This window comes from Macrotis lagotis, chromosome 3, assembly GCF_037893015.1.
Source record: "Macrotis lagotis isolate mMagLag1 chromosome 3, bilby.v1.9.chrom.fasta, whole genome shotgun sequence".
NCBI lineage: Eukaryota > Metazoa > Chordata > Mammalia > Peramelemorphia > Peramelidae > Macrotis > Macrotis lagotis.
The window spans coordinates 245,227,535-245,243,361 of NC_133660.1; the positions used below are offsets into that span (position 1 = coordinate 245,227,535).

A 15,827-nucleotide genomic window follows, 5' to 3' on the forward strand; every position below is an offset into this window, starting at 1 on the left:
GAAAAGTATCTCCATTTATTCTGTTTATTACATGACCATTTTTAACTTAACATTTATGTATTTGAAACTTCTTTTGATGTATGTGAGATATCGATTTTTCCCTATTTTTTCTTAAGCTTCCTTCAAATTGTTTTTCATTTTTTTGTAGATAATTAATCCTTAACCCTGGCATTGAAGTCCTTAAGTTTAGTGAATGCTATGCTACTATGTTTGTTTGCTTCTCTATGCTGTGAACTTAGCCTTTGCCAGTGTTCAATATCTCCATTTTTTTTTTTTTTTTTTAGGTTTTTGCAAGGCAAATGGGGTTAAGTGGCTTGCCAGAGGCCACACGGCTAGGTAATTATTAAGTGTCTGAGACCGGATTTGAACCCAGGTACTCCTGACTCCAGGGCCGGTGCTTTATCCACTGCGCCACCTAGCCGCCCCTCCATGCCACCTAGCCACCCCAATATCTCCATTTTTAACCAATGCAAATAGTTTGTAGATTTAATGATTGCTTCTTTGTAATACAGTTAGTGTCTTCCTAAACCCCTTTCCCTCACACTTTTTATTACTTACTGTAAGTTTCTTGAACTTTTGTTTTCTCCAGATCCTATTCATCTTTGTTTTTGTTTTTGCAAGGCAGTGGAGTTAAGTGATTTGCCTAAGGTCACACAGCTAAGTAATTATTAAGTGCCTGAGGTCGGTTTCGAACTCAGGTCCTCCAGTGCTCTATCCACTGTGCCATCTAGTTGCCCTGATGCTATTCATTTTTATACAGTTTTGACTGAGGATACAAAATGCAGCTTACTTGAAAACAAATATTAGAAGCACCTTTTGAAATTCCTTAAATGACATTAACATTCATAGGCACTACTCATAGCCATGTGTAGGCAGGAGAATGAGGACGGGAATAAATGAGAAAAATAGTATGATCATAGTATTTAGCACTGGGGAAGACCTTAGAGATAATCTATTTCAGTGTCTCTTTTTGAATGAGGAAACAGAGACAAAAAATGAAAAGTGGTTTGCCTTAGATCATATTATAACTGGAAGCCCTGTGGGATTTGAGTTGTGGCATTATGATTCTTGATCTGGTGCTCTTTGTAATACAAATTAGAAAAAGGGAACTGAGAGAGGCAGATAGAACAGCATTAGGATTTTCGTACCTGGAACTTCTTAGTGATTTGTAATTGCCTCCCTAATTTTCATTTAGTTCAAAGTTCTTTAAGAACCTATTGGGGGGGGCGCGCATAAGGGGACATTAGTTCTAGGCTTCAAACAAGTTGATTACTATAACAAGATGAGGCAGCAGGGAGGAAGGGACTGAAGACTAGCTGGTAGTACTCCAGGATTACATTGAGCATCGTCTGGAGGATTCTGCTGAGGCGTCTGTGAGGAGCTGAAGCCCCAATACCTGTGACAGCAGGAATCCTAGGCATAGGGAGAGAACAGGACTTGGGGAACAAACCAGGGTGAACCCATGGACATGTCACCTAGACTTTCTGAGCCTGTTTCTTCAGTTTTGAAATGAGAATAATACTTGCACTCTCTAGAGCACAGGGTTGTTTTAGGGAAAACTAATTTTTAGAAGACTTTGTAATTGTATTGTTAAATAAGTTATTCTGTGCCCTGGTGTGCCAGGGACATTGTAGAAGTTTCCAAGAATAAGGTGACAAAAAGAAAACAGTACCTGAAAGGAGCTTATGTAATATAATAAACTAAGTCGACTGAGAAGCATTTAAATCTCCCATCATCAGTGAAGTCTACTGTACTTTAGAAGCACCTCTTTATAAGCAATTCATATATAATTATTCATCATAATTGGTCTTTTCATGACCTTGATCAATGTAAGTATTCCCTTTGGTAATACAAGTTACAACTATCTGCCATCTTGTATGTCTCTTGTCCATGTTGTCCTATATTTTAGTATCTACTGGGTTCAGTCCACTAAAATAGATTTTTTTTTTTTTGGTTTGTGATAAATTCCCCCTCTTTTCAAAAAATTGGATTCATAAATATGAATACACACATGGTGAGCATTTTATCTAAAAACCATCTTGGGGTTCTAATGTACAACAAGTTAAATATGAATCAACAGTCCAGTGGGACAACCAAAATTAACTTTAAGAGAGGAATAACGTTCATGAATTAGGAAATGATAGACTTTCTTAATTTTGCTCTAACCAGACCATGTCTGGAGTATTGTGTTCAGTTCTGGATGTCCCAGTTTAGGTAATGCATTGATAAGTAGAGAGCATCCAGAAAAAAGAGCCACCAGAATTGTAAAAGGGCCTCTAGTCCTAGGCTAGAAAACAGAAACTTTTGAGGGCAGGAGGGACCATGTATGATAGTCATCTTTGTCATGTGGGAGAGGCATTAGATTTATTCTGTTTGGCTCCAGGAGGTAGTGACAATTATAATATACGACATATGCAAAGAGGAAAATTTAGGCCTTATTTATAATAAATGAATTAAATAAAAATAAATCAAAATTTATATCAAATAGCTGAAATAAATAAAAGTGGAATGGGTTACCCTAGGAGGCATAACCCCATCAGGAAGACATTAGATGAATACTTATGAGTGTTATGGTTGTAATTCCTTTTCTGGCCTATAATGGACTAGTTGGCTACTGAGAGCCCTTCCCATTCTAAAGCTCTGTGATCTTTAGAATAACAGTAGAATATTAGAATGAGATGCACATTATTATGACCTACTTGAGGCAATGTCATTTCATGGTGCAAATACTAATCTTGATATCCCAAAAATTGGATGTAAATACCAGTTTTAACAGTTGATAACTGTGAAGCTGGGCAGGTCACCTAACCTCTCTGAGTTACAGTTTTCCTCATCTATAATGTGTAAGAATAATACTTGCATCATCTATTTCTCAGTATTGCTGTTCTCAGGAAATTGATTTGCAAATGTAAAATATTAAATAAATATAAGTACTTTTCCTTTTATTTATAAAAATCTGATTTTCTCCAATATTTTAGAAGGTTGCACTTTAAATTTCAACTATGATTTTTTGTGGTTAATTTTTTTTTTGCAAGGCATTGGGGTTAAGTGACAGCTAGGTAATTATTAAATGTCTGAGTCTGGATTTGAATTCACATCCTACTGACTTCAGGGTCGGTGCTGTATCCACTGTGCCACTTAGCTGGCCAACTGTGATGTTTTTTTAACTCTATTTTTTAGCTTATTACAACTAGAAAAATTGATAGTGATAAAAATTGGGTATTTTCTCTTTAAATTTTGTAACTTCCACATTATCTTATATAGAACTTTTGCATGTATAGTCATTCATTAGTCATTTTAGTGCACATATTAGGCATTTAAATGAAGAGACTAGGGGCAGCTAGGTGGCGCAGTGGATAGAGCACCGGCCCTGGAGTCAGGAGTACCTGGGTTCAAATCTGGTCTCAGACATTTAATAATTACCTAGCTATGTGGCCTTGGGCAAGCCACTTAACCCCATTAACCCCAAAATAAATGAAGACACTAAATTTCTTAATCTTTAAGTGAGTATTAACTTTTAGAATAATCACTTTGGGAGGTAACATACTTATTTCAGTGAGGCTGCCATTACTCAAAACCTTTTAGGGCAAACCCCTTAAGAAATTGTCTTCAGATCCTATTTGGTTAAATTTTTCATAGTCACCCTTTGGTTTTGGACAAAAAAACTATTACTTCACTTGAGTCACCAGATTTGGTACTACATGTCTTTTTTTTTTTAGATTTTTTTTTTTGCAAGGCAAATGGGGTTAAATGGCTTGCCCAAGGCCACATAGCTAGGTAATTATTAATGTCTGAGACCAGATTTGAACCCAGGTACTCCTGACTCCAGGGCCGGTGCTCTATCCACTGCGCCACCTAGCTGCCCCTACTGAATGACTTTTAACTATTTCCAAAAATCATTTCTGTCTTCAGAAGGCAACTGGCTACTACTGCAAAAATTCAAAGATTATTTTGTATGGAATGATGGAAGTTCTCAAAAGTTTTTTTAGTCATGGCAATATCATTAAAATAAATATAGCCTTCCAAAATGAATTCTTTGAAGAGGGATAACAGCATTCATTTGAATAATATAAATTCTTCACTTATACCGAGATGGATTTTTCGTTTTTTAAAAAATATTTGTTTTAATCATCCAGAATCTGCTTGTCACCCTCCTATTCCAATCCTCCCTCTAAGTTGAGAAAATAAGAAAAACAAAACCCAACGCAAGCATATATGATCAAATCAAAACAAATTTTCACATTGGTTTTCTCCAAAAAAATTTCTTATTCTTAATTCTATGCCCTTCTACAGAAGGTGGTGAGCATATTTCATTATTAGTCCTCTGGATGAGAGATCAGCCCAAGAGAGTATTCTGTCACTCATATATCATGAATTGTTTTTTTTTTTTTTATATAGAACTGATTCCTCCCTTAATTTTCCTTCCCTCTTCATTGATTTCCCTTCTATTTTCCTTTACAGTAAGATGGATTCAACTTTGTGTATATTCTCTTTTGACCAGTTCCCTGGAAGAGGATGGTCAGTTTTGCTGGGTAGTTGATTCTCAGTTGCATTCAAGCTCTTTCACCTTCTGGAATATTATATTCCAAGCCCTATGAGCCCTTAATGTAGTTGCTAAGTCCTGTGTGATCCTCACTACAGTTTCACAATATTTGAATTATGTCCTTCTGTCTGTTAGTAATATTTTCTGACTTGGGAGTCCTGGAACTTGACTATAATATTCCTGGGGGTTGGGTTTTTTTTTTTGATTGTCTTTTGGGGGGAGATCAATGAATTCTCTCAATTTCTATTTTACCCTCTTCTAGGATATCAGGGCAATTTTCCTGTAGGAATTCTTAAAAACTGATGTCAAGGCTCTTTTCCTGATCATGACTTTCAGGTATCCCAATAATTTTTAAACTATCCTAACTGAATATGTTTTCCAGATCAGTTGTTTTTTTCAATGACATGTTTCACATTTTCTTCCAATTTTTCATTCTTTTGGTATTGAACTATTGTGTCTGGATTTCTTGCAAAGTCATCAACTTCCTTTAGTTCCATCATACATCTGAAGGATTTGATTTCCTCTTACCTCCCTTTCCATCTGTCTAACTCTGCTTTCTAAAGCATTCCTCTCCTCAGTAACTTTTTGAACTGTTTTATCCATTTGACCTAAGCTGGTCCTCAATATGTTATTTTCTTCAACATTTCTTTGGATCTCCTTGACTAAGCTGCTGACTTCATTTTCATGCTTTTCCTGCATCTCTCTCATTTCTTTTCCCAATTTTTCTTCTATCTCCCTTACTTGATTTTCAAAATCTTTTTTGAGCTCTGTCATAGCCTGAGCCCAAATTCTGTATTTCTTGGAATCTTTAGATGCAAAAACTTAGACTTTCACATCTTCAGATTGAATATTTTGATCCTCCATGGGATCATAGACAAAGTAATTGTCACTGTCTAGTTCCTTTTTTTTTCCTGTTTACTCATTTCCGCAGCCTGTGCCTGGTTTTGGGGTGCTTCCTGAGCTTTTGTGTTTTATTGAGATGCCCCACAAGGACCTCAGAGTGTGAGGCTCTGACTGCTCTCCTGGTCTGTGAATGACCACAAGTACACCCCTATGCCATGGGGCTGTGGGGGATCCCTGCTCTTTTGAGGGCCTAGACTGTGATCAGGATCTCAATGTGGTCAGAGCCCCAGCATCCTGCTCCAGGGACAGAGAACAGATCTCAGAAGTCTCCCTCTGCTCCTTTATTCGGTGGGCTGAAGCTGCCTAGAGACCCCTTCTGAGTGCGACTGCAGGCCTGCTTCTGTTTCCTGGATCTAGGCTGCCAGCTGAGTGCCATGACCACCCTGAGGGCCTGGGTTTTGTTCTATCTCTGGCAGAGGTCTCACTGCTGATCTTCCAAGGTGTGCTTAGTGCTTCCTGGGGTGCAAGTCAAGAAACTGCTTCTGCTGCCAGGAGCCAGTGCTCCCAGGTGCCCTTGGGCTGTTCCCAGATGCTGGAGTTCCTTCACTCTGGTGGGGCCACCCCTCTAACTCCATGGAACAGAGTTTTTCCACTATTTTCCAGGTTACCTTGGGCTGGAGAATTGCCTCATTGGATCTTTCTGTGGGTTTTGTCTTTTTTTTATTAAATGAAAGTATTTTAATTACACAACACAAGGAGTTGATTGATTACAATAACATCCAATACAGCAACTAATACATTAAAGACAATGGGTTAGTAATACTATAATCAAAGTAGAAGAAAAAGATAAAGATAACATCACCAATTAAGGGGAGCACCAACTCTGACAGTCCGTGGCTGGCGGTATCCCAAGTTCTTGTCCAGCCTTTCTGTTAAGTCCTGGTTTGGGAAAGAAAGGAAGAAAGAAGGAGAGAGAGAGAGAGAGAGAGAGAGAGAGAGAGAGAGAGAGAGAGAGAGAGAGAGAGAGAGAGAAAAGTCCCAGGCAGAATCCATGGGTGAGATTCCCCTGGGTTTTGTCTCTTGAAAATTTAGAGTCATAATTTTAAGCTTTTCAAAATATTTTGGAGAGAGCACCTAAGAGAGGCTTTTCTCCTGCTGCCATCTTGGTTCTGCCCAGTAATCTCTTTCTTAAACTGTGAAAACTAATCTTACTACTGGAGGTGACTGAAGATGAATACATAAAACAAAGATATACATAATTTTAAAAGGAAAGAAAATATTCTCATCATTTAATAAGTTTACTTCCTATTTGTTCATACATCTACTGGCTTATTGGTCTTCTAAACTGAGATAATGTCTATCAGACCTATAATTTCATTGGTTAGAACTCCAGGGTGGAAGTTTTCTCTGCAAAGTCTGCAGAAGAGCCTTCTATGTAACTTGTGGTCATTGAGATTAAATGATTTGCCCAAGCTCCCTGAGTCAAGAGTTGTCAGAGGCTACTTCAGCCTAGATCTTGGGCCACTTTCTAACCACTATCCCACATTGGTCTATGTGTGAAATTTCTTTGAAAACTTGAGTGATAGAAAAATAATTTATAGCTTCTGTGGAAATCATTTTAACTTTTTGTTTTTAAGGAGATGGCTAAAAGAAAAAGGTTACTAACTGTGGCACTCATTCTGAGAGGTGCTATTTCTGAGGCTTCTAACTGTATGAGTCCATAAATCAGACAGCAGGAGAGGTTTAGGCAACATAAGACATAATTCTCAGGATCTCAAGTAGGTCACCTATTTAGAGAATATGTTGGTTTTAAGTTTTGTCAGCATCCACTTTTATAACTTTCAAAGGTTTAATAAATATTTATTAAAGTAAATGGTTGGGGCAGCTAGGTGGCACAGTTGGATAGAGCACTGGCCCTGGAGTCAGGAGGACCTGAGTTCAAATTTGACCTCAGACGCCTTGGGCAAGCCACTTAACCCCATTTGCCTTGCAAAAGAAAAAAGCTAAAGTAAATGGTTTTCTTTCCTAATAGACCAAACTTTAAAAAAAATTTTAATTCACGATAGCAAACCCTTTTTTTTTAATTTTTAAATCACAATTGTAGATTATCCACTTGATTAAAAATTCTTTGGAAATTGATTTTGACTAAAGAAATTATTAGTTTTTAAAACATAGTTCTTTCAAAAAAAAGATTTAAACCTTAAAGATGAGTTTTTTATCCATTTTACCATTTTGTTTCTCTTCAATCAGCAAGTATTTCTTAGGCACTTAAAAGACTTAAAAGCAAACACAAAAATAAAGGATTTTAAGAGGGAGAAGGGAATCCTCCCTGTCACAGTGTGACAAAGAAAAGGAAAGGGATCCACTGAACAGAATATTTGCCACTACGTGATATAGTGAAGGCTTTTCCTGGAGAGGAGAGAACTGGACATTCTGAAGAAGAAGCAGCTATTTTTATTTCAAGAAATGAAGATTTAGATCCACAAATACTATCAACAAGTAAGCAAACAATCCTTTACTAATGCCTACCATGCCCCAAGTGCTTTCCCTAGAGCTGGGGAATGCAAAAGCAAACCAAGTCAGTCACAAGAAGCTCACTGTCTAATGGAAGGCATTGTGCAAACAACCCAGTGCAGATGTTCAGGACCAGTTGGAAGTGTGCAAACCTTCCCAGGTTTGTCCTAACCAGGAACAACCATTACCAGAGTTTTGACTTTAAGAACAAAACAGAATTAGTTAACAAGTACATTCATTGATATTTCTCTTAAGTTGAAGATTTTTTCTGGGGTGCTAGCTGGAAAGCCACCCCCCCCCAAATGGAGCCCAACTCTGGGCAGTAAATAGCTTTGCCTATCAGAAGGTAGGATCTGAAATATCACCTCAAAAAAAGGTACAGTCCTTCCACCCACCAGGCAGGACTGGGCAGGGACCACTTAGGATGGGTTAGAGCAACTAAAATCAGACATTGCGGTAAAAAAGACTGCCTTTTCTTACAAGACCTTCAAAGCTGTGGAGAGGACTGGAGGGGGCTCTTGGTGGAATGACGAAGGCAAGCCTTGGTTCCTACAGTAGAGGGAGTTTCCTCTGAGCATCCTTTCCAATTGCTGAATTTACCTGATTATCAGGAAACTTTAGTGCCCATGTAGGAACCAATTTTGACCTACCAGACTAAGCTCTGGGGATGCAAAAAGAGGCAAAAGATGGTCCTTGCCCTCAAATCTAATACAAAGCAAGGTATCCCCAGGATCAAGAGGAAATAATTAAAAGAGGGATGGGGAAGTTAAAAAGTGGGAAGCTAGGAAGTGAGACAGTGGAGTAGAGGAAGGAGAGTATGCTGGGAAGGAGATTGGAGTCCCTGTATCCAAGAGTTTGAGGGATGACTGGGAAGTTGGTGGGAAGCAAGAGGGGGCCCCTGGACTCTACCGATTAGATGCCATAGAAAAGTCACCTCCAGGGCTGAATGGGGAATTGACTGGAACAGGGAGGGGAGCATTTATGGCAATGGGGCAGGGAGTCTACACTGCTGTTGGAGGAGAGAAGAGGCATGTTCCAAAGATGCTGTCGAGGTGGGGGGCTGGGGGGGGGAGCTTGAGACAAGAGTCCAGGATGATGATGAAGCTCAAGGCCTGAGGGACCAGGAAGGTGGGTGGGTGGGGGAAGGCAGGAGGGCAGGAGGGCAGGGGCATGTCGGATGTCTGCTGAATATTAAGACTTCCGAAAGGGAGCAGGAGGGGGAGTTGGAGTCACACAAGTCTGACCCAGAAGTTGTAGCATAAGAAGTCTTCTCCATGGTGGCAGTCTGTGGAGGATTGTCTTGAAAAGTGAGAGCTGCTCCCTGTTTGAGAAAATTCCGTACTTTTACATGCAGGAAGCTTTATATCAAGAACTGCAAGCTCATCATGGTAGAATTTAAGCTTATTCATATAAAAGTTAAATTTCACTGAGAGCAATTATAATATATAATATATTGATATAATTATATAATAAAAGCTAACATTTATATAACTCTTACTAGGTGCCAGGCCCCATGCTAAGTACTTTATAGTTATCTCATTTAATCCCCATAACAACCCTTCAAGAGGGGTTTTCCCCATTTTACAGATGACTTAACTGAGGTAAACAGATTAAGTGATCTGCCTGGGGCCACACTGTCAGTGTCTGAGGACAGATTTGAATTCTGGTCTTCTGACTCTATGCTCAGTGCTATATTTACTGTACCATCAATTGCTACGGTAAATAATGTCTGAATTTCTGAAAATGTCATTTAAGGTGGAAAGGATGACATAGCTCTAGGGCACAAGTTATCTCACAAAGCCCCTCTACCTACCTCCCCCCCCCCAGTATCATTCATTTGCTCTGTGAAAGCTTGGGATTAGGAAAAAACAAAGCTGTTGAGGTGAGGTACATCTCAGACAATTGGCCAAAAGACATTCAAGTTGTATTCGAGAGAATTTTGGGGGGGGTTTGTTGCCCTCCCCCAATGCAATGCTGACATGTTTTCCAGGCAACAGCTGGGTCAACTGTATTTGGAGCATGCCCCTTCCTCCAGTGGCAGGGTGCTTGGCAGGTTGTTTCCCTTCTTGAGTGGGCCTTTGCCCCCTGTGCATTCTTCTAAAATTTGGAAGATAAGGCCGTTAAACTCTTGGACACCAAGTTGGCAGTTGTGGCCAGAGCCCCAAGAAAGCCATTGGTTCTTCTCTCACAGTACAGGGTGGTGGTCACATAGACTGTCCCTTCAATTGATGCCTGCACTTTGGAGACTCGACCCATTGAGCTTTGTGTGTCTATTGGTTTGATTCCCTCTCCTGTGTCTGTCCCTCCAAAAGTTTTGTGCATTGGGCAATGTAGAAAATGGGACCTTTGTTTTTAAAGGTTAGTGCTACCTATCTCCTAAAAATATACCTTGCAACCTTCAGTTGTTTTAAATTGAACTTTATTCTCAACACCAGTGAAAATTACTTTGAAAACATAATAAACTTTTATGGAAACTTTCATTTCCTTGTCACTTTTTTGTTCTCTAGGTGTTGTCTCAGTGACCATAAAATCCTGAGAGTGCCCTTTACCTTTTTCAAGACAGCTCAAAACTATCCTAAGCTAGTCTGAATCGTACAGGGAACTCTGACCCTGTGTTTCTTCTTCCCTCTCCCCCTCCCATTGAGTTCTCTTCCAGGGGATTGATAATATTCTGCATTCTCTCCTGCTTTCTCCATCTTAAAGTAATAATAATAATAATAATAATAACAGGCCTACACACAGAAGTCCTAACAATTCATTCTAGCTGAGACATTTTTCTCTAGATATATCATACCTTCTGCTACCACCTTCCTCTTCTGAATAGCCCTAAGAAAATTTCTTTCTGTCTCTTTACTTACCTCTCCCACCACCAGTCAAAAAGTGACCATAATGGCAATTGTGTGTGTATGTGTGTGTGTGTGTGTGTGTGTGTAAATATATATAAAATCCTTTTTTTCTCATGGAAAAAAGAAAATAAGCTTTTGAAAAATATGTTATGTGACATCATGAATAATCACTATCCTCAGTCTCTGAAACCTTTGAGTGTACAAGTGTTTGTTTTAGAATTCTCATCCAAATCTTACCCTGCACCAACTTGTAATTAAATCTACTTTACTCCAAATAGCCTCAAAGATTGCATTCTTAGTTTTCATTTTGTATGTATCATATTTCACCTCTGCCATGGGTTAAATATTGTGATCTAGCCCCAGAATTTAACCAGCATTTATAACGTCATTTCATTTCCATGGAGTAAAAATAGTGTGACGAATGGAAAGTGCTGTGCTGGGATTGGAGCCAGGCATACCTGGGTTTAGATCTTACTGCAGACTGTAGATAGGTGACTTTTCCCACTTAGTACTTGGATTAGCTCCCTGGAATTTTTTTACTTGCTCTTAAAGAGAATGACATTTGTATTAGTTGATGATGTTCCAAGATGGGGACTTCCGTGTGATAATGAAATCACAGATTCTTTGCATATTTTGTGGAAAATGTGTATTTTATAACTTAGGTAACAATGGATTAAAGTGTTATTTTAATACAAGCAAACTGTTTGTGTTGGAATCTCCTTGTATAATATAATATAACATTGTTAATATCTAATAGTTTATATCTTGATTTGATATGAAATGCCATAAAATCAATCATGTATGAATTTTAGATACTTTTATTTCCAGCTATTTCAAATGTATATACATCTATGTGTCTATAAACATATACAAGCCATATCTCATTATATTTTGCTTCTCTAATAACTGCTTTTTTTTTTTTTATAAATTGTGTCAACCCTGCAGTCAACCAAGTCTTATCGGCACCATTTTTTGTAACACCATGTGCACATGTTGTTTCTCTGTGTCACATTTTATTCATTCTTCCAATATTTCAAACTTTCTTTATTGTTTTATGTGATGAGTGAGCTTTCATGTTACTATTATAATTGTTTGGGGGTACCACGAACCTCATCCACATAAGATGACAAACTTAATTGCTAAATGGCTTGTGTGTTCTCACTGCTCCCATCTCTGGGCCATCCCTTGTGTCTCTCCCTTCTCCCTTTCCAAGAAATTGCCACAGCCACCCCCAGCCTTCAGCAACCTCCACCCTGACCATTCAGCAGCCACAAATATTGAGGCCAGACTCTCTAACAGAAAAAAAGATTAAAAATCTCTGAAAGCTCAAATGATGGTTAGCATAATTAAGAGATGTACATTTTTTAAGACACATGCTGTTGCTCACTTAATTGACAGTAATGTAGTGTAAAAATAACTTTGAAATGTACTGGGAAACAAAAAAAAAGGTGACTCACATTATTAAGATAATCTCTTTATTGCAGTGGTCTGGAACCTAACCCACAATACTTCTAAGGTCTGTATATCCACATGTATGTATATTTGAATATTATTTCCACCTCTATTTCTCTCTTTAATGGGATTCAATGATGGAGTTTCATTTCCCCATGTTTTTAGGACCCTAACTAATGAAAAGCAATTCAGTTTGACTTAAGAAACTACAAATAATACTCATGTGTAGTCAGTCAGCCCACTTTTTTTTCCCTAATCCTTTGCACCATCTAATTGCTTATCTATAACCAAGTGATGCTGCTATTCACTTGAAATTATTTCTATAAATTTTAAATATTGAAATCTTATCCTAAAATTTGTGAGCCATTTCTGAGGAATACAGGATTTCTCATCTTAATCTATTCATCACGTGAGATGTTCTCGTGACAAATGAATTCTGGGCAGTGAGTCGAGAAGGACACAGATGTCAAAGCCATGAATTTGTAAACGGGCTGCTAACAGTGTGCTTTGTCCAATCAGCACTTTGTTAATTTCACCTGTGAGAAGAAATAATTATTCAATTATAGCTTCTATCAGACCAAAATCGAATGACAAATTGTCAGAATCAGAAATGGCAAAAGGCCTTATTTTTTTAACCAGTTTAACCAACCAGTGAGAGGGATGGAAATAGAGGAAATCTGGTCGGTACTTAGGAATTAATTTAAGTATTTTAAAACTGTTTTCATTTCAAGATAGAAAAATATAAAATTAATAGAAATGTAAAATCACTTTCATTTGATCTGTTTATGAAAATATGATTGATGTTTATGAATTAAATTACTTTTATAGAATTAACTATTAAAAATAAAAAATGAACTTTTTAAAATAAGAAAACAAACTATTTTCATAGTAATAATTTTAATCCACAAGAACGTTTAGTTGTAGAACTGAGTGGCATTTGACAAACCTCAAAGTTTCTTCATGAAATGACAAAATTGAAAGTTTTCTAAACATTTTACAGGAACTTGACTTTATCTTTTATTAGCACATTTAAGATGTAAAACAATGTTTGTGTGTGTGTGTGTGTGTGTTAATTTGTTTATATGTAAGACTTGTTCATTTGTTTTCTCTCAGTGGGCTACAGATGAACATTAAGTTTTGGCATGTAGTGTTTATCCTCTAATTGAACTTGAAATGTTACCATTATCATGTACAAATTTCTAATTTATGTAGTTGACTTCTAGAGAATATATAAGATACCATTAAACTGTTTGAAAACATCTTGAAAATACTTATATTATCTAACAGTGTGATATTTTATAAATGATTATGGAAATAGTGGACCTATACAAATATAAGTAGAAGTGATTCTTTTAGATTTTTGACAAGCATTTTTGTTTTGTCTTATTCTACCCCTAGTGTTGTCCTTAATAAACCTTTTTAACCATTGTGGATATAAGGAAGGAGATGTGTATATGACCCACACAATTAGAACTAAAGAATTTTTTAAGGGAAAATTGCTTTCAACTTTCATTCATTAAGAGAAAAAGGTACTTGTGAGTCACAAAGAGGCCAGAGTTCAGGGTACCAGTTACCTGTAAAATAGAGTTGATATGCCTTCCTAATTAAGCAAATAGGGAAAGTTCAGAAAATACCTAACAATATCAACTAATACCAGATTTTCTTTTTATGTGACTGTTATTGATGTAGATGAATAAATTTCTTTATTATTATTATCTGATTATATTGCTCTGCTGATCATTTAATTCTTGTTATAACTTTTTTTTTTTTTAGTATTTTTAAGGCAATGGGATTAAGTGACTTGCCTGAGGTCACACAGCTAGGTAATCATTAAGTGTCTGAGGTCACATTTGAACTCAGATCCTCCTGACTCCAAGGCCAGTGCTGTATCCACTGTGCCACCTAGCTGCCCCTTTTCTTTATAACTTAATGAGAACTTATCTCATTTCTATTTCCTTTGACTCCATAAAGAAATAGGAAAGTTTGGAATTTTCTTTTATAGGAAATTATCTTTACTTTCAAAATGTATTGGCTAACTATATCCATGATATAAATTACTTTTTCACAGTTTATGGTACAGTGTGATGGATTGAGGCAGGCCATGAAGTTAGAAAGACTTTGACTTAAAGAAATTTAACCTATTAGTGCCTGAGGCAATCAAGATCTTATTATATCACCTTTGAGTTGCTGATGATCTTAGTGGAATAGGATAATTTTCTGTGGGACCTATCTCCAAAGTCTGATACCTCATCCTCTAAAGGCATTTTATTTTTAATGTCCATGGTTTTCTTTCTCATTGTTTTTATTTCTTTTACTCTGTGATATCTAATAAGCTTCTCTTTCAAATCATTAAGAAAACTTGGGCTTATTGTTTGTTTTTATCTGGTTGGGAGAAAAATGGAAACTTAATTCTGCCAAAAAAAAAAAAGGAAGCTTTCCTTATGCAGAAAAAAAAAACTTAGGTTAAAGAAAATCTCCTTAAAACTCTAACCTGTTAATATTTTGAACATTGGAATGGAGTATTTGGTAATTAGGCTTTCTCCTTAAGCAGTTAAAAGCTGAAGACAAATATACTGTTGGTGTAAAACTATTCATTTTCATTGCTTTTAAAAATTAATATATTTTTTCTAAATTGTTATTCATTGTTTAAGGAATATATAAAGTAAACTTGAATATTTAGTAAATGTAACTTACAAAAACTTGACTCTCTATTTTAACAAGTTCAGTCACCTGATCCTTTTATAACTAATATTATATCATCCACTTTCAGAGGTTCTGAGATGACCATTGGCATTAGGAATGGCTATGCTGTTCTAAAGAGACTAACTTGGGCTTCATTCAAGGCTTTTTTTGAGTACTGCAAAACTAGGACAAAATGTGAAGACCATTCTTGCTAGCTCTCTGTGATCTTAGGCAAGTCACTTAACTTTCCTGAAATTGTTGACCTGAATCATCTCTAGAGTCCTTCCATCTGTGACATTCTGATCATTTTTATCATTCAAGGTCAAGCCTTACCAACTCACATTATGTGCTTGTTTAATTTTAGAAAAATAACACTGATTCTTCTTAAAGGGAAGTGATACTCAGTTACTGACATGGTGCCTGTTCTTTTCTTTCAGTCTACCCCGACTTGTGCACGATCAGCCTCCTGGCAGTGGGAGATCCGATCAAACATGCAGATCGGATTGCTTTCTGGGATGATGTATATGGCTTCAATATGTCGTGCATGAAGAAAGCAGTCATTCCAGAAGCTGTTGTGGAAGTTTTGGACCCAAAGACGATTATTTCAGAACCTTGTGAAATTAAGGTACCATGCTAAAAATAAAATATATATACACACACATGCATATTTGTGTGTATATGTACGTGCTTATATGATGTCAAACACACACACATATATATACACATATACTTTTTATAATCATAACTCCAATGTTTGGGGGGGCTCTGCTAAATGATTCAGTATTTTCATCTAATTCACTATTTTTTCCCATGGGTCACTAAACTACTGCACTCTTTCCCTGTCTCTACTCAAAATCTTTTAGTTTATAATCCTTACGTGCTGGTCTGACTGTTGTCATGCCTTTCTGATCACTTCATAGACTATAAAATTCAAACTACTCATACTC

General features: G+C 37.0%; 1 protein-coding gene across 1 annotated transcript in view; it reads left to right on the forward strand.

The window, feature by feature from the left end:
* PRMT3 (protein arginine methyltransferase 3) overlaps window positions 1-15,827 on the forward strand; it is a 144,669-nt gene that overhangs the window by 76,463 nt on the left and 52,379 nt on the right. Inside the window, exon 12 of the mRNA XM_074230373.1 lies at window positions 15,318-15,505. Coding sequence (XP_074086474.1) covers window positions 15,318-15,505 — 188 coding nt within the window. The remainder of the gene's footprint in view (window positions 1-15,317; window positions 15,506-15,827) is intronic.